Source organism: Cotesia glomerata, linkage group LG9 (genome assembly GCF_020080835.1).
Source record: "Cotesia glomerata isolate CgM1 linkage group LG9, MPM_Cglom_v2.3, whole genome shotgun sequence".
NCBI lineage: Eukaryota > Metazoa > Arthropoda > Insecta > Hymenoptera > Braconidae > Cotesia > Cotesia glomerata.
In genome coordinates this window covers 14,849,340-14,871,794 of record NC_058166.1, presented here as the reverse complement: position 1 = coordinate 14,871,794, position 22,455 = coordinate 14,849,340, and the positions used below count along the sequence as shown (strand labels likewise).

The 22,455-nt window shown below is 26.6% G+C and overlaps 1 protein-coding gene and 1 long non-coding RNA gene across 4 annotated transcripts in view; one reads left to right on the top strand and one right to left on the bottom strand.

Annotated features, from left to right (window-relative positions):
* Positions 1-1,184: 1,184 nt before the first annotated feature.
* On the top strand, positions 1,185-1,477 carry LOC123271306. The gene is made up of 2 exons (XR_006510828.1): positions 1,185-1,327; positions 1,423-1,477. It is a non-coding gene; the product is annotated as an uncharacterized LOC123271306 (long non-coding RNA).
* Positions 1,478-3,139: 1,662 nt separating this feature from the next.
* Positions 3,140-22,455, bottom strand: part of LOC123271300 (fibroblast growth factor receptor homolog 1-like) — a 41,809-nt gene continuing 22,493 nt past the window's right edge. Inside the window, exons 1-10 of one of the 3 annotated variants that reach the window (XM_044737588.1) lie at positions 20,836-20,858; positions 20,597-20,745; positions 10,313-10,666; positions 9,854-10,231; positions 7,621-7,808; positions 7,249-7,381; positions 4,827-5,832; positions 3,599-3,739; positions 3,421-3,526; positions 3,141-3,333 (exon numbers count right to left, since the gene is read on the bottom strand). In XM_044737588.1, coding sequence (XP_044593523.1) covers positions 3,229-3,333; positions 3,421-3,526; positions 3,599-3,739; positions 4,827-5,832; positions 7,249-7,381; positions 7,621-7,808; positions 9,854-10,231; positions 10,313-10,666; positions 20,597-20,684 — 2,499 coding nt within the window. In that variant the 5' untranslated portion in view covers positions 20,685-20,745; positions 20,836-20,858 and the 3' untranslated portion in view covers positions 3,141-3,228. Of the gene's footprint in view, positions 3,334-3,420; positions 3,527-3,598; positions 3,740-4,826; positions 5,833-7,248; positions 7,382-7,620; positions 7,809-9,548; positions 9,731-9,853; positions 10,232-10,312; positions 10,667-20,596; positions 20,746-20,835; positions 20,859-22,455 lie in introns of those variants that run through there. The other 2 variants (XM_044737589.1, XM_044737587.1) reach the window with 2 other exon arrangements.

Genomic DNA, 22,455 nt, shown 5'->3' with positions numbered 1-22,455 from the left:
AAAATGCGTATCATCAATTGTTAAATTTTTCTGCTCATTTTTAATTATTTAACACTTTCAGAATAATGTAGAATATTCGAGATTTCATTTAATAGTTCTATTATTTATTCAATCCATGATTTATTAATATTATTATTTAATTAATAATCATTAAATGTACTCAAAAAAACATTGTCAGAATACTTATATTTTCCAATGTAATTACTGTTATTTTAGATTTTATTGATCGGGGCGTTTTCTCCCAAATATTCGAGACTGTTCTAAATTTATCCGATGTAAGCCAGATGTAAAAATATATTCGCTGAATATACGTCATTTTTGCTGAAAATAAACATTTTTTATCATTTAAGTAAATTATTATCATCACATAACTCATACAAAAATCTTGATTGTTAATAAATTCTAAAAAAGTTTAAAAGTTAACCTTTAATATTTACTTATTAACTTAAAAAAATAAAAAAAAATACCGTAATTAGTCTGCAATTTATTATTATTTTCATAAATAATAATTGCAATGATAAAAACAAAAGATTTTCTCTGTAGAACTTATTGAACGCTTCAAGAACGTTCTCGACGCTGTCATTTACTGGCTGTTTACTACCTTATACAATCAATACTGTCTCGCGAATGTTCTCACACATTCTCAAAGGTCAACGGACTCGAAGTTTCTAGACTGTACATATACATATTATCCACAATCTTCATTATCTTCTCAAGATAAAATTAAAATTGCTCCTCTATAACATACTTATACCACAAACTCTGCAGATGTCGCTAAGATGACTGTTTCGCAGCTATATGACAAATAGAATTCGAATTTACCGCGGCAACTAAGCCTGCGCGCCAATCTAGGTACAACAGCCAATCAGAGGTCAGTTTAATACTTTCCTAGTTTACTGCACATTACGTTTATTTCCCTCGAAAATAGAACTACTAGCATGTCAGCTCCAAAACCACCAATTTTTTTGCGACTTTTCATAATTAAATTATTTTTATTAATGTTGTATATACATTTTGAGTTTTTTAAGGATTAGAATCATTTAAATTTGTTTAAAAAATAATAATTTTTACTAGCAGTAACGTGACACCTAAAATGGCGGTTATATTTTTTAAACTCTAGGTTGTAGACTGTTTATGCCGTAGTTTTATTAATAAATTTTCCTTGTTGAATAATTTATCGAATATTATTAAATTAAGTACTGTAGTTAGAATTCAAATATTATTTTGTAGTTCAGTTTGGAAATTATTTTATTTGACCAAAAGTAAGGAAGTGCTTAGTGATTTCTTCTATGATCATCACCTGCTGATGATTTAATAATTCTGAACGGTATTTATCATTAAATAAATTTTTTATCAGAAAAAATTAAATTAATTTTAATTTTCATAATCCCAAGAATAATGATTAATTGTTATATTTTTCAGACTATGTTCCTGTTGCCGATAAAACTATGTTAATCCTGCTACCCTGTCGGTGAGTAAATTTATAATTTTGAAGAACTTTTTTTTTCTATTAGATTGAATTTTTTGAGTAATTTTCGAAACGACTTTTTCAATTTTATTTTCCAATAATTAAAAAGTAAAAAATTATAAAATAAATTTTTAGGAAAAAAAAATAAAAAAAAAAAAACTATACGTGAAATTTGTTTTAAATAATGATACTGAAGTTGACAAAAATTAGAATTTTATAGCAATTAAATTATTATAAAAAAAAAAATTAATTAAAAATTTCACGTGTGAAAATTAATAAAAATTATAAGTGAAAATTTTTAGAAGCATTTTTTTATTGTAATTGATTTGTTAAAAAAATTTTTAAAATTGACAGCTGACGACTCACTTCAGTATTATTTTAAATTTCATATTTAAAATTATTTTTATAAGATTGACAATCAATTAATCATAAAGTAGCTTGTAAAGTTCAATAGTTCTAATTAAAAAAATAAAATGTTCTCAAAAAACCAATTATCTTAAAATTTATAATTCAAAAATTATATTTATTAATTTATTAGAGTTGATTTGTTTTTTTTTTTATTAAAATAAAATTGCAAGTCTCAATAACTAGGCCAGTGTCAATAACTGGGTCTTTTACCCTATATAGAATAAATTATTTTCTAATTTTCATCATTAGAAATTTAGTCGGGTGATGAATTAAGAAATCTTTGAATTATTGAGTATATAATTTATTGCATTAGAAAAAATATTACATATTAATAATGATTAACTTTTAAACTTTATACAATATTAAAATTTTAAAAATTATTTTCTGTCATTTCATATAATTAATTAAATGATGTGATGTAGCTTACATTAGTAACTAGTCTTGCTCAATTATTTTTCAGTTATTTAAATAATATAATCTCATATTTATATTTACAATCTTAATAGAATCATATTTTCTGAAACTTCTAATCTATATTTAATACAATATAATTCTACATCTTTTCACTTTTTACACTTACAAATTGTAACATTAAAATATTATGAATATTATAATCATAACTTCATAAAATAATATTTAAAAAATACGTATACGTTATTCACATTCAATAAATTACTTAATTTACCTAGATCTTACAATTTTAAGTAGTATTTAATCCCTTAAAAAGTTTTATTTTCAACCCTAAGGCCACCGTGGTATTTAAAATAATTATGCTTATGTTAATTAGCATACAAAATTTATCTTACAAATATTTTAAAAAAGTTATTATAATAATAAATTGACTAGTTAAAACACAACATTATGCCCGTGTTTGACATTTTAAAATAATTCGTGTAATATTATTATTAAAGAACCATAAACATTTTCCTAGAAGTCTTCAAAAAAAAAAATATTAATAAATTTCTAAAGTTTAAAAAGCTTTACTGGTTTTAATTTAAATATTCTATAATTTCATTTAAAGGCACTTTAAATGGCACTTTTATTTGTTTCATTAATCTATTTATTAAAAAATAATAAATATTGTAAAAAAAATCCTACAGCTGAATGTAAAACATTCCTAAATTATTATTAAAAATGTCATTAATAATAATCTTAATAGTCTACACAAATATACACTCAATACTGATTTATAATATTTGTCGTGCATTTATCGTTATTAAATAATTAATTAGTTATCAATTAATTATCAAAGATATTAATAATAATTTTTTCAATGATAAAAGCACGCAATAAAAATTTTATTTCTTCTAATTATTTAATTTGATTCGATTATTTTTTAGTAGTTGTTGTTATTAGAGCAGGTACGGAAATTTTTCTTCATCATCATCTTCAGCGTCACTCGATTCTTGACTCGATGGTGGTGTATCTAATTGCGGTAGACCGAGGTCCAAATATTCCTGAATTAAAAAGTAAAAATATTTAGTGAAAAAAGTTTACACAAGCGAAATTTTTTTTATTGAATAAATATTTATGAGTCAACATACCTCGTTCGCAGTTATCGTTAGTATCCTATCTAAATCCTCGACAAGTTCTCCAAACATAGGTCGTTCGTTAGGCTGATAACTCCAGCAATCTCGCATAAGCATATATCTAAATAAATAAATAAAAAATTAGATTTATTCAGGCTATTTGCCAATTTAATTATATCAATATAATATTTACATTTCAATCGAGCAGCAAGGTGGTTTCTCCATTCTGTGTCCGGTTCGAAGAAGTTGGAATAATTTTTCTACTGATGGTACTGACGGATATGGTGTGCCCCCTAATGTCATTATTTCCCACAACAGAATTCCGTACGACCATCTAAAAACATATTTAATTTTTATTATTAAGAGAATAAGCAAAATTTTGTATCAAGGATAGTCATATGATAAAATCGGTTTTTTTAGTGCCATTGCAGAGGTCTTGACTTGAATTTGTGCCTTTTCAAGGTTTCATATCATTCTCACTGATAGTCAATTTATTATGATAAGTATTTAGGCTGCATTCGGAAATTCTCTATCTCTAGATACATAATTAAGAAATGATCCTGTATCTTGAGAACTATTGACATTATTAAAGATATTAGCTCATCCCGATGTTACACTCATTGAGACCTTTCATTTGAGTACCCACATCAATTTTTCTTATATTTATATATATTATATACATGTATTTATGAAAAATATATAAAAATGCATGTGGGTACTCAAATAAAAGCTCTTGATGAGTGTAACATCGAGATGAGCTTATATTTTAAAAAATCTGAATAATAAAGCAATGGTATTCTATTTTGTCCATTAATGATATTTTTAACGATATAAGCTAATCCTGGAGTTAAACTCGTCGAGACCTTTCATTTGAGTACCCACATCAATTTTTCATATATTTACATATATTATATATATATGTATGTATGTATGAAAAATATATCAAAATGCATGTGGGTACTCAAATGAAAGCTCTTGATGAGTGTAACATCAGGATGAGCTTATATCTTTAAAAACGTCAATAGTTAAAAAAGTACAGTGAAATTCAACAAAAGTCATTATTTAATAAAGCAAAATTTTATTTATTTATCGTTCACAAGTCACGGAAGTCACATAGTGACTGCAAGGTTACCGATAATTATTGATTTTTCCAAAGTGATAATCATTAATTTTAAAAATTTTTACCAATTAAAAATTATATTCCATCATTTCTTTGAACATATATAAAATAATTTTCTTCTTATTCTCGAATTTTTAGTTATTGATTCACGAGTTAATTTTTTAAATCAAAGAAAATTATGTCTTGCACCAAAAGTGAAATTTTGAAAAAAATATTTTTCCAAAAAATTATATTTTTTTCTTATGATTTATACAATTCTAAATAAAATAATAAACTTGAAAGTAATAGCTATAAAACTCACACGTCGGACTGAGTGGTGTAAACACGATGAAAGAGTGCTTCAGGAGCCATCCATTTAACGGGTAATCTACCATCTGTTGTTTTTCTGTAATAATCGTGACAGTGTATATCTCTAGCAAGACCGAAGTCTGCGATCTTGAGTACATATTCATCGCTAACAAGTACATTTCTCGCAGCTAAATCTCTGTGTATACAACGCCTGCTTGCTAGATACTCCATTCCACGTGCAACTTGATAAGCAAATGACACAAGATCTTTTTGCGTTAACGTTTTCTTCTCTTTGGCATCATTATCTCCATTACCACCAATTGCTGGTTCATAACCACCGGATGAGGGTCGGTGATCGCGCAAAAAATCACGTAAATTACCGTGTGGTGCAAACTCGACAACAACATAAAGTGGACCACCTTGTGTGCAAGCTCCGAGTAAATTAATGATGTTAACGTGTTTCCCAATCATCTTCATCATTTCCATTTCCGATACCAAATCCATCATTTCAGCGTCTGTGTGTCCTTCTTTCAACATTTTCACCGCTACGACATTTGGAATTCCAGGTTTTCCAGTGTTTGTTTGTGCTCTTACTACTTTACCAAATGCACCCTCACCCAGAGTATTACCCAGTGCTAAATGGTGACGTGATAATTCCCAAGCACTATCTAGGGGTAACTCGTACTCTGAAATACTTCCGCCGTTACTGTCTTCAGAAGTAACTGTTGATTTTTGCTTTTCTATTTTAACCACCGGCAGGAGCAAAGTTTCTTGAACATTTTGATCATTTACTAAATTTTGTTTCTCAACAATTACTTTTTTCGTCCACTGAGTGACAACTGCAGCACGCGCTGTTTCAATTGCCAGTAATTTTTTCATTTTTTCACGCTTCAAACGTTGGAATATGTAAATTACTACCACAACACCTACCGCGAAGAAGACGAATAATACCGCAGCGAGTATATTCATCAACAGCAATTGCGGTCGGGCTATTATTGGTACTCGTGGTGGTTCAATACCTGTAATAGTAAAATAGTGAAATCGATTAGATAAATCCTTAAGAAATCTTCAATAAGAAACTCATAAATTAATATGAGTCAAAAATTTTTTTATGTTTAAAAAATTGATAATCTTTGGTTTGGTGTTCAAATTTCAAAAATTACACATTGGATGCATCATTTAAAATTTTTTTATTAATTGTTGGAACATAAGATAATGAATAAAATAAAATTTTTATCTTTTGTAAAAAAAAATACTTGCGAGAAATTTAAAATCGAAATTGATAAAATATTTAAGCTTAGAAAATTTTGTTTCTTATATAAATTTTTCGGTAAATATTTACAAGTGGGGTCAACTATATTAATTTTCATTTTTTTGAACGAAATTTCTATTTAATTTTATTGGTATATATTTTTTGAAAAATACGTAAAAAATGAACAATTTAAAAAAAAGAAGTTGATTATCACAATTTTAAAAAATTTTAGAAATTTTTTAGAAAATTGTGATATTAAACTTTTTCTTTTTTTAAATAGTTCGTTTTTTATGTACTTTTATTTATTTATTTATTAATCAACATACGCCTATCGGCAATATACATCAATCAAAATTATTTAAAATTAAATAACATTAATTTAAGAAAAAAATTAATTAGAATTTAATTAGTGAAAAAACGAGAAATATAAGTCTTCATAATTTACACATAAATGAGCAATTGTTTTTTGATATTTGACATAAACGCACTGAATGAGCCAACGTAGAATTATACTTCATCATTTAACTTGTTCACAAGGTTTACAATTCTGTCATGATGTTCATACACCACATAGCTTTTTGTAGACTTACTTTTCAAAAAAATATGTATCAAAAACATCAAGAAAAAATAAAATATAAATTTTATCCAAAAACATGAGCCAAATTTTTTCCCAACTTTTGAAGGTAAAAAAAACTATCGAAATTTTTATTTTTTTCTTTCTCGATATTTTTTATCATAAATTACCAATTTTTCTTATTACTTTTCTCTTATTGTAGACAAAATTTTTTAAAAGTTAAAAAAACAAATTTTTGTTTCATGATGAATTAAAAAACATCATTTATCAAAATTAAAAATGAAGATTGTGAGTAAACTAATGAAAGATATCAAAAATAAAATTTATTTTTTATCGAAAATTTATTTAAAAATAAAAATTGATGTTATACATACTTAGAATATATTTGCAAGTATGTAATTATGTAATTTTAATTTTAAATATTATATTGAAATAATTTTGAAGCTCCAAAGTATGTAAAATATATTCTTTAAAAGTTTTAACGACTATTGTTGCATTAAAAATTTTGAAACGTAAATTAATTAGAATTTTAGATAATTATTAAAAAATTTTCTTTTTGATTTGAAATTTTTCATAAATTAAATTACTAAATATAGAAAAAAAACTTACTTTCAACAACAGAAAGATAAGCACTGCTAAATGTCTCTCCCAAGGTATTTTGGGCAATACATGTGTACCATCCTTCATCTTTCTCCGTAACATTAACAAGTGTCAAAACTTCTGGATTATCAACTCCACTAGCCTGTGAATAAATTTACAAATTAAATACTTTCCAAATAAAGATAGTTGAAAAAACCACAAAATAAAAAATTAATGTATCTATCAAACTACGTACAAGAGCATGCTGTTATCCACAAATGATATATTCGTAGTTATTATTCTTAACAAGTTAGTAAACCCAACGAGGTAGATTAGTAGAAGATATTAGCAGTCATGCAAGTTTTGGGATGTTTGTATTTGATAAAATACTCCATGGCCCACCTTAACCTCGACCCTTAAGCTTGAATTTGTTACGTTGATAGTATCAAAAGTTTTATGACGGCCGTGATACCACTCGAGGTGACGATGTGCGTTTGACAGTACTTCGCAGATAAGACTTGCATTGCTTCCAATCAGGACTGTAGTATTTTCCGGTGCTCGTGTCAGAATTGGACGGTGTTGGACGCTTTCTATATCAGGAAAGATAAACCCAACCACCGATATTACGACATATTTTACAGAGATAAATAATAATAGAAATTAATAAATATCTAATTAAATCTAACACATAAAATGAGAATAACCCTTTTAGAAACCAATTCCGTTCACCAGACAAATAAAGAAAAACATTTATGTACAAGATGTGATTTGCTTTTTAGACACAGAGTATTTTACAGCTGAAAGAACTATTTTTTAGCATTTTTTAAAACTTATAATACATTTACATATATACATTTATATTTTAAATTAGGACAGTCTCAAAAGTATAAGCATAATTTCTAAAGTGATTTGGATACTTTCCAGATTAGTTAATCAAGAAATCAATCTTGCTAACTAAAGATAGACATTTCTAGATTTATAATATTATTTTTTAGTTTTATTTCAAACTTGGATCGAATCATCTAGCATTTATTGAGTTTTAATGACGTTAAATAGGCCTTGATCAAATTTGACTGGGATCAAAAAGTAATATAAGAGTTTGGATGAGCTTTGAAGGAAACTAATTAGTATTAAATGAGTCTCAAATTAAAATAGTTAAGATAAAACCGATTTTTGATTTTTAAAATTAACGCAAATGTTCAAAAAAGTCTGAAAAAATTAATTTGGGTTTATTTATTCTAAGGTTGATACAATTAAACACTGAGATTCGATTAGTTTCATTTCAAACTCATATAATCTATGTTATTAAGAGAACAAAAATTTTTTTTCCAGGATAATCATATAATAAAATCGGTTTTTTTAGTGAAATTTAGTGTCATTGCAAAGTTCTTGACTTGAATTTGTGCCTTTTCAAAGTTTCATATCATTCTCACCGATAGTCAATTTATTATGATAAGTATTTAGGCTGCATTCGAAAATGCTCTATCTCTAAATACATAATTAAGAAATAATCTTTTATCTTGTGAACTCTTGACATTTTTAAAGATATGAGCTCATCCCGACATTAGACTCATCGAGACCTTTCATTTGAGTACCCACATCAATATTTCATATATTTATATATATTATATATTATATATATATATATATATATATATATATATATATATATATATATATATATATATGCTATATGTATTTATGAAAAATATATAAAAATGCATGTGGGTACTCAAATGTAAGCTCTTGATGAGTGTAACATCGGGATGAGCTTATATCTTAAAAAATGTCAATAATTTAGAAATCATCTTGTATCTTGTGAACTAGTGACATTTTTTAAGATATAAGCTCATCCCGATATTACACTCATCGAGACCTTTCATTTGAGTACCCTCATCAATTTTTCATATATTTTATATATTTATATATATGAATATATGAAAAATATATCAAAATGCATGTGGGTATTCAAATGAAAGCTTACGATGAGTGTAACATTAGGATGAGCTTATATCTTTAAAAACGCTAATGTTTAAGAAATTACAGTGTAATTTAACAAAAGGCATTATTTAATAAAGCAAAATTTTAATTTTCTATAGTTCATAAATCACGGCAGTCACGTAGTAACTGCAAGGTTGCTAGTATCTTTTAAATTTATCTTAAACTTGGCAAAAATTAATAAAAAATGAATAAATTTTGAGACTGTCTAAATTGAGCATCTAACCACCCACCAAGCGATAGAAAATTTGTGCTGGAAAGACATTAAATTTGTGTTTAACAATGAGTTTGATGAGGTACCTCCACCGCGTGGCACAGAATTGCGGTAGTACCTGTAATAAGTTTCCTTTTGGTGATTTTTCATGATCATCTGGATACTCGTTGACTTTAAGCCATTGAATAAAAGGTTCCAAGTCAGATACAATTGGGCATCGGAAGGTGATTGAATCGTTTATTGCAACAGTGGCATTTTTCGGAAAGCCTTCGTTGATGTAAGGTTTGTGCGGGAAACGTTCTGAACGCATTTTATTTTATTTCTTAATTGTTTTGTTATGATAATTTGGATTCTTATATTCTAGGTTGTGTTATTTTTCATACTAAAATTAAATTTTGTAAAAATGATGAAAGTTAAGCTTACCGATAACGTCAACTTTGAAGGTATGGTTGATGCATCCAAGAATATTGCAAACAATACACGTGTAATTGCCGCCATCCGAAACAACAAGATCTTCGACTCTAAGTGTCCATTTGTTGATAAGAACAGGCCCAACAGCGCGTTCAGGTGCTGTATTGTCTTTCAACCATGTGATGTTAGGTTGAGGATTTCCAACATAAGGACAACGTAGTCTTAGCATATTTCCAGCTGGTTTCACGATTGAATTATGCATTTCATCAATCTTGTTGAACATCGGGAGACTTGCGGGTACAGTGTGATTATGATCCCCAGCATTTCTGTTCTCGGACTTATCGTTGTCTAGATCGGTGTCCAGATGTAGCGAACGAGTCTCCGGTAAGCCTGCAATTAATTTATTATGTTAATTGAGCAACAGGTGTTTGAGAAATAAATACGTTTTATAATTGAATAGGTTTTAACTACCTCGCGATCGGATTTCTAGTTCATTGGTTTCGTCTTCGGGTCTCAAGGCGCCTAAAACGCTTCCCAATTCACCACTGTCACTGGAAAATCCATCGTTTTGTGCTTGTTCAACTTGAATAGTAATGTTTCGCCACTGAATTGTCGATGAATTCTCCAGTCGACATCCATAATTTCCACTGTCGTCCACCTCAACATGCTTGAATTTTATCGCCTGCTTTTGGGTACGAATTCTTGGTAAAATACCTCGCAATTCGGTAGCGTCTTTGTACCATTTTACATCGGACTCATAATCCGTTGGGCAACGTAACATCAATTTCTCTCCTTCGGCCACAATTACATCGGAGTTAGTAGATTCTGAAATAAGAAAATAAAATATTAGTTCAAAATTAAGCAGTGGTATTTACAATATTTATTCATTTAATATATTCTAAGGTAGTAGAATTTTATACTTCTGTTAAGAAGTATAAAATTCTTGTTACGAACTTTATATTAATTGGATATTTATGATTGACAGATTTTTTAATAAAATTTTGATCAAAATTGTAATTTATTTTTTATATTTTAAAGTTAAAACAAGCAAAAACTTCTTTCAAGAATTTCTCGTCTTGAATCTGGTCTGAGCTTAAGAAACTAAAGCTTTTGATTGATAACTTTTCATCACTTGATTCAAGACTATATTATTTTTGATTTATATACAATCAAATTCTTCATTCAAGAATAATTCTCCAAAACTAACAATGATATTTTGAACCATTGTTACCGCCTATTTTTTTTGAGGAAGAAACGTTTGAACGAAGTAAATGCTTATTTTCTTTGAAAACTGTAAGTGCTTTGTTAGAGTAAATTCTTCTAAATCTTCTGCTCATTTTTGAGTTTTAATTGATTCGTGGATTAGGGTAGAAGTGCCTTTTTTGGCCAGTGTACTTTTTTTAGCACTTTATTTTCAAATTATTGTATAAATATTTCTATAATCACAAGACTTTATGAATTCAATTCGTATAGGGTAGAAGTACCGTTTTTGGCCAGTTAACATTTGAATTAATTTATAAAAAATTATAATATTATAACTATATTTTTGTTGAGTTTTAAAAAATTTATAATAAAACAAATTGAGTTTGTAATGGTTTATTAATATAAATTCATTTCTATCGTTTATTTAAACAATAAATAGCCACAAACGGTACTTTTACCCTAAATGTACTAATTCATAAATTTTATAAAAATTCTACTTGAATAGTTCAATTTTTTACAAATTCACTAAAATATCAATTGGCCAAAAGCGGTACTTTTACTTTAATTTTTTTAATTGAAAAAACTAAATATTTTGAAATAAAAGTGAAATTTTTCCAAAAATATTTTCCTTGAAAAACAGTTTTTTTTAGTTCGTCCTTACAATTCATGAGTTTTCACGCTATTATTATTGTATCGGTCATCAAAATTTATGTATTCAACAAATTCTATGAATAATTTGACATATAACTGTTGTTAGCTTCGGCGCCAGCCAGAGTACAGAATTTAGAATTTATAAGCAATTCTAGTCTATGAAATTCAGCCGCCTACACAATGCTAATAAAAATCAAGCCTCAACGTTAATTTAAACTAACATACTGATTTCATGACACGAGTTACCGATTACAAGGCTAGAGATAAAACCATTTTGTTCGTAAATCTAATTAAAATTGATTAATTATTCAGTAGATCTTGTCCAACAAAAAGTATTTCCTTAAAAATAAAATTTCTCATTTATACATACAAAGTCTCAATCCATCATTCACAGCAAGGAACTATTGCTAAATGTCTGAATGATAAATGAGAGAAGTGAAGGTGTCACATGACACATCATAAACATATCTCACTGATCAGCATGACAATTTTCTAATCCCATTGAGTCTCAAGCTTGCCTAAGCTTAATTCACTTGACCGATATACTATATTGCCGACAAATTCTCTTAATATATCCATCCACACTATGCGTTAGTGTTCATATAAATATATAATTTACCATATAAATCATTGAGGAAGTTGTCGAGCATTTTCCGTACTCAAACAATTCGAATTGCAGTGCAATAAATAATAAAAATCCATAATAATATAATGAATATACAAGCCAAAACTTTGAAAGTCTCATTCATGAGCAGTAGGACTCATATATACATGTGGTGTTTGGATTACAGCCAGACCGTTAAATCGCGACACTCCAATGTTCCATTGGATGTCTGTCTCCATTCTTCCCTTGTCACTCTTCATCCCCCTTGCCACCTATTCGATTTTATTTTATTTATTAACTTGCTGTTTTATTTCATTTTATTTAACTTAGCGCTGAAATGTACGACTAATTATAAACCTCGGCCTGCTGTTACCGTCTTCTTGTGTAAGCCATGTGATCGCGTGTCTCACCTCCTCGTCAATCTTATTCACATTCGCTATTTTACATCATCAATAATTTTCGCTTTCAATTCAAAACGCCAGAACATTCAATGACTATTGTCTTATAACTAAGAACACTTCTTTGCTATTTTTTAGGTAGATTTCTTTAGAAATCTATCTATTGTAGCCGGTCTCATTTTGTAATTTTAAAAAAATTTTGTCATAATATGTTTCATTTCATCGAGTAATGGCAAAAAATGGCATTGGCTCAAAAGTTTATGTATGTATATGTGATATAACGCGATATGTTAGCAAGATTGCGCCCACAGTTCTTAACCGATCTTTATGAAATTTTGTGGGCTTATTCTTTGAATCAATACTAAGATCAAGTTCGAAGATGAGCAAAATCGGCCGGTTAGTTTACGAGTTGTGAGTGGTCGAAAATTTTTTGTATTTTTTTTAAATTTTAAATTTTGTATATTTTATGGAAATAATTTTTCAGGTGTTAAAGATAGATAAAATCTATCAAATTTACCTTGAATTTCATTTAATTACCTTTAATTTAAGCTATTATTTGTCTAGTTTTGACGATTTTTTTAAGTAATTCCGTGATTTTAAAAATTTGAAAATATTTTTCAGTGAACGTTTTTCGGCCCTTTTTTTTTAATAATTCTTAAATCCTAAAAGTTAGCTTAAATCTATTAAATTTATTTTAATGTTCACATCATTATCTTCAATTTGAGCTATTATTCGTCGACTTTTGATACTTTTTTCAATTTATTTCGTAGTTGGGAAAATAAAAAAAAAAATCGAATTTATAATAATTTTTAGCTTTTATCATCAAATGATTTTCATCTGTTACAAATCCTACTTTTTAAGTAGATGTCTTTGAATATCTATTTATTGTAGTCAACCTCTATCGTTATTTGCAAAAATATAATAAAAAATGAATTTTAGGACATTATTGCCTTTTTTTTTTAATATTTAAACAAGAAATCTACCTATCCATATCGAGCGTGGCCGAATAGCGCTTTTTACTTTAATCGCTTGGTTGTGCTGTACATTGTAACACGTTTATTTATTATTAAACTCTATTCTCTGACTTTGTTACGAAACTTTACAAACATCCTGTGCTTCAGCTTCAGATGCTAAACAGTAAGTTTCGTTGTTAAAAAAGACCCTCGAGTTTCTCAAATCAATTGAGTTTATTTGCTGGTATAGTATTTAGTATATACTACTACTGTTTAACTCTGCGTCTGGATCACATGTGATTTAGAATTTACTCTAGTTTTTTTTTTTACGTAATTTTAATTTTTTTTAAACCACCGTAGTATAAATCACTTAGTCGTTTAGTGAGTACTAAAGTATACAATTTTTTTTTTCATATTATTTTTATTTCATGCCCCCGATTCTGATGCCCCCGCTTTTATTTTATTCCATTTATTTTTTTAATTAATTTTTTAGGGTTTTTTTTGTCGTCATTAGACGCACTATTTTTCTTTAGCTTTTTTAGATAATGATGTCATGAAGAATCTGTAGACGCGAGAATAGACTTTTAAGATACAGACAAGAAAAAGTATTTCTTTTTATTTATTTTCTCTAAAATAAAAGGAATTATTGGTAAAAGTTTTAGCCATGTAATGTTTACAATGTATTTGTCACGTAAATTAAAAATATCTTGCAAAGAATAATAAAGATATGTTAAATTTACATACGGAGAAAACATTTCTCTGAGAATAGAATTTTTTTTATGACTAAAATGTCATAAATTTGATAACTTTAAGTAATATCGCTTCAAAGTAAGAAATTTTATGTTCGACGTTTAATATTTTTTGAAACATTATGTAATCATTTACAAGTCTAAAATACTTTAGGTCGTATATTTAATTAAAAAAAAAAAAAAAAAAAAAAAAAAAAATAACGACTCAACATAAATATATTTAGCAAAATTTCAATCTAGATTTAAGATATTCAGTTTTCTTAATTCATTTAGAGGAGAGTGAAATTTTTTCTTTGTAGAAAATTGTTTTTGGATGAAAAATTTGATTATACCGATCGATGATACAGTAAGAAAGAAAATCGTTCTATTAGGAAAATTGAACGATTAAAAAAAAAAAGTTGAATGTCACAATTTTTTATTTAAATTTATAAATTTTTTAAAAAATTTGTTAAAATTGTGATAATCAACTTTTTTTTTTTTAAATTGTTTATTTTTTTATGTATTTTTCACATAAAAATATATCTATAAAATCAAATAGAAATTTCGTTCAAAAAAATGAAAATTAAAATGGTTTATCTCACTTGTAAATATTTACCTTTTTTTCTGATAAATTAGTTGAATTAATTCAAATAAATCTATTCATTTTTTTTAATTGATAAAAAGGGAAGCATTAAAATTTTTTGTTTAAAATTTAACAAATTAAAAGATTTCTCTCAATAAATTTTTGAGCTAAGAAATCTTCCTTTCGACAATATTTCATTTATTTTTTTTTAATTCGTATAATTTAGTCTTTAGTCAGGACAAAATTTATTGATCAAAAAATATTAATCTAAGATTCAAGACAAAAAATTCTTCAAGCTAATTAAAAAAATTCATTGAAAAGATTATTTCTCTTGAATCAAAATTTTTTTTATTAGCATTAGCACGATAAAAACAAAATTATAAAGGGTTAGGATTGAAAATAATATAGTGAGTATTAAATGACATTTAGGGTCGCGATATACATAATATGCAGATGAAAGACTGTTTGCTTCTTCATGTCAAGTTCGATCATCATCATCATCCTTCCATACCATTCCCATTCCTGCGTTAAATTTTAGTCGTTCTACGAAAGCAGCCCAATCGCGACAAAATATTTCTTACTATCATTATATACGAGTCACGACACAACGTGCCACGACAGCTGATTCTAAATTAATGTTTATGCATCATCTTTTCTTTAAACTGTACAGTAAAAAATAATAAAACATCCGGCTGCTTCAAATTCAATCTCTTACAAAAAACCTAAATTTTACGAGCAAGCTCTGATTTTATTTCTCAAAATTAGTTACAGTATTAACAAAAATAAAAAACGAGTATTGTATCGGAATCGAGACTATCCGTACATAGAATTGAGGTAGACGTTCTTATATTCACTCTCGCGCAAGTTCTAAATTTAAATCTAAAGCTTTATAACTCTCTGAAGGCACGTGCCGACCGTAAATAAATTTAACGTGTCTTTAGTTAAACTTCTTTGCTATTTTTTATTTTATTATTTACCTTTTTTTTCAGTGTTTTTAATTGCAAAAGAGAAATCCTACGGTAATAATGTCACAAGCGTTCGTGTTATTACTCAAGTTATTGTCTAGCCACAGCCTCGAAAAGAACAATCACAATGATATATAAAATATTACGCAACAATTTTAAAAAACGTCAAAGTATTTTTAAAGTTTATTGAACTCAAAGTTTAATTATTAAAAAAATTCATGTCACAAGAATTATTATTGTCAATATAAATAAAACCTTATTTAATTTAAAAGGCAAGAATTAGGATAATTTAAAACAATAGAATAATAAACAGAATTATTATTATTTTTTTAAAACTGAGATTAACTTATTAAAGGAGGGTAAAGTAGCAGATGTCTTGGTTAAAAGATTCTTCTCTTGTCTCACATCATTACATATATTTATATAATACATATATATCGTATATATCTCAAGCTCGTCAAATCGCGTCCCGCCATTTCTTTCATTGTACAATTGACAATATTAACCACCATTACTCCATTGAATACGTTTAATAGACAAAGGATTGTAACAGTGTTTCTCATCCGTACTTTTTTATTTATATTTTTTCGAAAATAAGTTTGGTTTCAAGTTTTGAATCCTTGGAGCTTAATATTTTTACAGATATAAAAAATAAGTGCGATTAAAAATTTATTAAAATCGGCAAATTGATAAAAAAAAACCCAATAGATTTACTTTTTCTTGGTTTTTAAACTCTTGGATTAAAATATTTGTATCTCCAATCGGTAAATAATGTCGCTTCGTTCAAAATAATATTATCTTTGATCGATAAGATCAAATTTTTTTTTTTAATCCAAAATAATTTTGTTTTCATGTAAAACTCCACACTTTTAAGCAAAAAAATAAAATTTCCTAACAATAAATTTTACATTTGAAAAAATATTTAAATATCTAAATAAAAAAGTTATACACTGAAATAAAATTCTTATAGTTGATAGGATATTTTAATATCAAACGAGAAGACACTCAATGACCGTACAATTGAACAATTGCCATGTAATCACAATAAAAGCTTTAGTAAAACTATTTAAGTGAATGTTTTACAACTTGATTTTGTAGTTTCAGTATTTAGTTATGTTTATTATTTAAATCCAATAAAAAATGTCTACGAGAGAATTATTTTTTGGCGGTATAGAAAAGGTTTTTCGAGTGTAAGATATATTAGGGTGAAGAAATAGACACATGTGAGTCGCAGGCACAGGTTTTGGTTTAGTTTGTCTTCAACGAATTTTTCTTAGTGCTGTTATATGTATATTTATGTATATATATTGTGTATATGGGTGACTATGGTATACTGAACCAGGATGACACGTCGATCGTGGGTGGATCTGCGTACCAGATGTCTTGAGGAGCTTTCTAACCGTCCCATCCGAAATGTCAGGGTCTTTGGACAATAAAATCTTTCGAGATTTAAAATAAAAACCGAATCTTACACTGATAGCAGAATTTGGTTATATTTAATAAGCTTTATTAACTGTTAATAAATGATTTTTTAACATCATAGGATTTAATAAATATTTATTAACAGTTAATAAATATTTATTAATGGTTAATGAATATTTGTTAACTGTTAACAAATATTTATTTAAAATTAAAAACAGAATTAGCAATTTTCTTTTGACACTTTTTATAATCCTATAGTTGGAATACATGATAATAATTAAATTCACTAAATAAATTAATGTTTTTAATATTTTAAAATATAAAAGATAATTATGAGCTGTGATAGAATTTGGTATTTTACAATAAAGGTTATTACAATGTAATATAATTAATGCAAATAATTTATAAAGATGATTTTTGTATGTAAGCAATCTTCATATCATATGACATTGCAAACGAAACAAATTCACTCAAAAAAATATTTATTTACTATTAATCAATATTTTTTAACTATTAATAAACACTTATTAACTATTAATAAATGTACTTTCTTCCCAAATAAATATTTATTGAATGTTAAAAAATATTTGGTAAAATTCAATAAATTAAATAATTGTCTTTAAATAAATTAAATTATTAATAGTTAATAAATCCTTCTATCAGTGTATAAGTTGTATTAAATATTAGTTTAAAATTAAAATAATTTAACGGCTGGTGTACACTGATGGAAGGATTTGTTTATAGTTAAAAATATTTGTTAATATTTAACAAATTATTTATTAGAGACCACTTTTCAATCCTTAATAAATATTTCTTAGTATTTAAAAAGATTTATTAATATTTAATAAATTCATATAAGATTTATTAAATACAAGCAAATCATTTTAAATACTACACAGTAAAAAATTTTGCGTCATTGCGTCAAAAAATTTTGTGTTAAATATTCAACACTTTTATGTGTAAATTTAACATTAATTGTATTAAATTAACACAGAAAAATGTTAAATTAACACAGAAAAATGTTAAATTAACACAAAAAAGTGTTAAATATTTAAAATAAAAATTTTTAACACAAAATTTTTTGACGCAATGACGCAAAATTTTTTACTGTGTAAGAAGTATTTGTTTAATACTAAAAAGTGGTCTCTAATAAATGATTTGTTAACTATTAAAAAATATTTTTTGGTACAAATAAATCCTTCTATCAGTGTAGATAAGTGGCAGATCATCTTATGATCGATAATTTCGTGTTTTATCAAAATTATCATAATTTTGGCAGAGTAAATTTATTCAGTAAATTAAATATCAATTTTAATAATTTTTGTGCTGTATTTTTTTTTACGGATCTGTTTAACAACAGTTGATTGGAATCACTTATCGACATTAAATGTATTATAATAAAATAACCGATGAAAACTATTTTAAATATAAATAATCTGCATTGGAAATTTTTCGATGAACCAACGCGGCTCACGTTCGCGCGTATACAATATATATAAATTTATTTATAACAGTGTTCGGATTACCGTTGCTTGGGACAAATAATTCTTAGAAGCTTTTGCGCATCTATACGCTAAAGAATGTTGGTTAATTTATAAGACACTGGAGTACACAACACAGTTAAAGAGAGAACAAAAAAGATATTGTGATGAAGAAAGATAAAATAAACAATAATAATAATAAATAATAAGAGACAGTTGGATTTATTAGTTGCATAAATTCTAATGATTGACCGTGGACTGCAATTTATGATCTATTCAATAGATCTTCGATTAATCTCCATAATAATTTGTTCGTTCATTTATATCATCATCAGTGTATCCATACGTTAACATTTACATACATATGTAGCGTATTAAATGTATTTTATAATTCTTGGTGCTGTGAATGTGATTTATCTCATAGAGAATATCAAGTTAAAGGCTTTTATTTTAATACTTTTTGTTTTTAAATTTTTTTGTGCCCCGCGGGCAAGATTCATCATCCTAATGTTGCTGCTGGTTATAAAATCGCTACTGAAGATCTTCAAGCAGACTGTATCAAGTGCTGGAGGAAATTTGATCGCTTTATGAGATTTAGCTACACGATTCTTCACTAATGTGTATACATGTGACTAGCGTAGAGATATGGGAGGTATTATAATGAAAAAAGTCAAATAATTCATGATTTCTGGGTGGGAATTTTCTGTACTGATGCTTTTGCTTCTTTACAGCCGATGAAAACACGTTATTTATTTTGTATTAGAATTATTACTATCTTAGTTATCAACGCAAAAAAGTGTTAATGTGTTGGAAAAAAAATATTATTTATGGCTATTCAAGTTATTAGTTTTTGTAATTTAAAATAAGTTATTTAGTTGAAAGTTATTTTTACACGCATCAAAACGCAGATTGTTACTAATTTTCTGTTGCATTCAATGTGAACAATGAATAAGTGTTGCTATTTTTTAAAATATAAAAAAACAAAGGCAACTTGTATTAATTATTATCAAGTAATTGGAATTTAAAAGATAAAAAAAAAAATTTTGGATGAAAATTCGCAAGTTATCGATTTAAAATTGTTTCTTTACAAATCAAAAAAACTTTTTTTCAATAAGAAAGTTACTGTGAGAATAATTTGGATTTTTTTAATTAAGAAATAAAATTTTTAACAATTTTTTTCAAAATTGGCTCATCTTTTGAGTCTTCATAAAAAAAAGCTTTCTTGTTCCAACACACCATAAGTCTTCCGAATAATATTTTCGGTTCAAGTGTGAGATTTTTGAACATTTAATATAAAAATGATCTGCATATTTTTTTATTTTCTTTTAAATTACAATTTATAAAAATTGTCCAAAAACAATTATAAAAAATAAAAATTAAATAACTGAAAACTTATCAAGACGAATTAAGAAATAAAATTTTTGAAAATTTTCAACAAATTAATTTTTTCTCTCAGTGTATTAATGATAAAAAACAATTTTAGATAGCCTCTTAGGTTTTAGTTGATGTTAAATTAAAAAATTTTCTTTATTTTATTTATAAGTATTTTGTCTGGATCTAGACATTATGATTCAAAATTGGCTTATCATTTGAGTCTTCATAAAAAGAAATAATTTTTTTTGTTCCAACACACCATAGGTCTTAATAATTTTCTTGGATCAAATGTGAGATTTTTTAACATTTATTGTAAAAATAATCTGCATGTTTTTTTCCTTTCTTTTTAATTATAATTTATAAAAAATAAAAATTAAATAATTGAAAACTTACCAAGACGAATAGTTCGTGAATGGACAGAATAAATTCCAAGTAAAAACAAAAAAAGTGTGATGTAAAATCGGTAATTTTGAGTCGCCATCCTGTCTGGATGCACACACACTTTTTAAATTCAACTAAACTGCAACATGAGACTTCTGCGTCTGAAAAAAAAAACAATAACCCAAAATAAACTTCAAGAACGAACAATGAATTATAAATCGTGGGTGCAACTATTCTATTTAAAGATATACCGTAGCAAATGTAATTAAATATATATTTTTCTTCTCAGCACCTTAACTTCTCTCTTTAGTTCCACGGAATAGATACCCCATATAATATTTTCCAGAGTAGGAAATTTTTGGCAAGTATCCAAAAGTGAAAATGCACTCATAAAACGCCGTCTACATTATTCCTGTCTTTATTTTCTTGCACCAACTCTTTTCGTCTTTAACTTATTTAAATCTCTTTCTCTTGCTCTCTCTCTCTCCAATATACCTTACGAGATATTGTATAGAGCAACACGTGCGTAAAAACCCGCACACAACACTCTACTCGAATAAGAGAAGACGAGAACTAAAGCATCCTAAATTCAAAGGCTAAGACGAGACACTCACGAGTGTTTACAACCATCAACTAAAATAGTCCCGGTACGGATAAGAGACGCATTTTATATTATTATTATTCATGATTAACTTTTGCGAGGGAGAAAGTGCATTCCATTATTTTTTCGTTTATTTATTATCATTATCATTATTAAGATTAAGAACAAATGATAATTCATTCGCAATCCCCTTGATCACACGCGAAATATACCAAAAACTTATGCGCAGTTTTTTTTTTATTTTTTCGAATTATTCCCATCAATTTATTTATAAATTTTATATATTTTATATTTTTTAAATTTACGCTAATTGTCATTTTATCTTTGCGACAAAATATGTCGCGTATATATCAAGCTTAAAAGCTTATATACGTCATCGGCTTTGTAATGTATTCATGAACATTTTAATGCATTCTGCATAAGCCAAAAAAATTTTTTCAAAAAATTTTATTTTTGTCACTATTTTTGTTAAAGTAAATAAAAAAAAAAAATATGAGATAAATTTTTTTTTCCCGTAAATTTAGTACGTGAGAAAAATCTAACATGTGTTTTTTTAACCCTTCCACGTGGTTACTTAAAATATTTTCTTAGAAAATATTCACTGGGTTTTTAAAAAAATTTTTTTTCACATATTTTTGTTACTGTTCATCGTAAATAACCGTATCTAATCGAGCATGTAATGGATATCGTTATTCATTATAAATACTCTAAGAATTTTATTCGAATGTTTACATTTACGTTGGCGTGAAAAATATAATAATATAAATAAATGTGTGTACGTATAGTATGAGTTTGTAAAAGAAAAAAAAAATTATTAACGCGTTACGAATTAATTTTATACCAGATTATCAATGCCATGTGTTGTAATTTGTCATGGTAAAGTTTTCTATTAAACCTCTAACACTAGGAATCAAAATATACTATACTATTTTATACTAAAACTAATAAAATAATAATATTTAAAGAAGTCAATGGCTTCAAAAGGATTAAGGGCTTTCTTTTTTTTTATTATTCAGAATCTCTTTAATTCCGACAGATGAAAATCTCATAATAGTAACTAATAACCTAAGATAAATATCGGAGATTTAGAATTAAAGGAGTTTAACTCGGATTTATAATACAAAAAAACCTACAGGAAAAAAAAATATTAAATCCTAAGCGTATAAATAAAAATAAAATTTTTTCGGTAGCTATTTAATTTAAGGATAGGTTAAAATTTTTACTACACAATTAATAAAACGTTTTCACGTACAATAAAACTATGCAATTG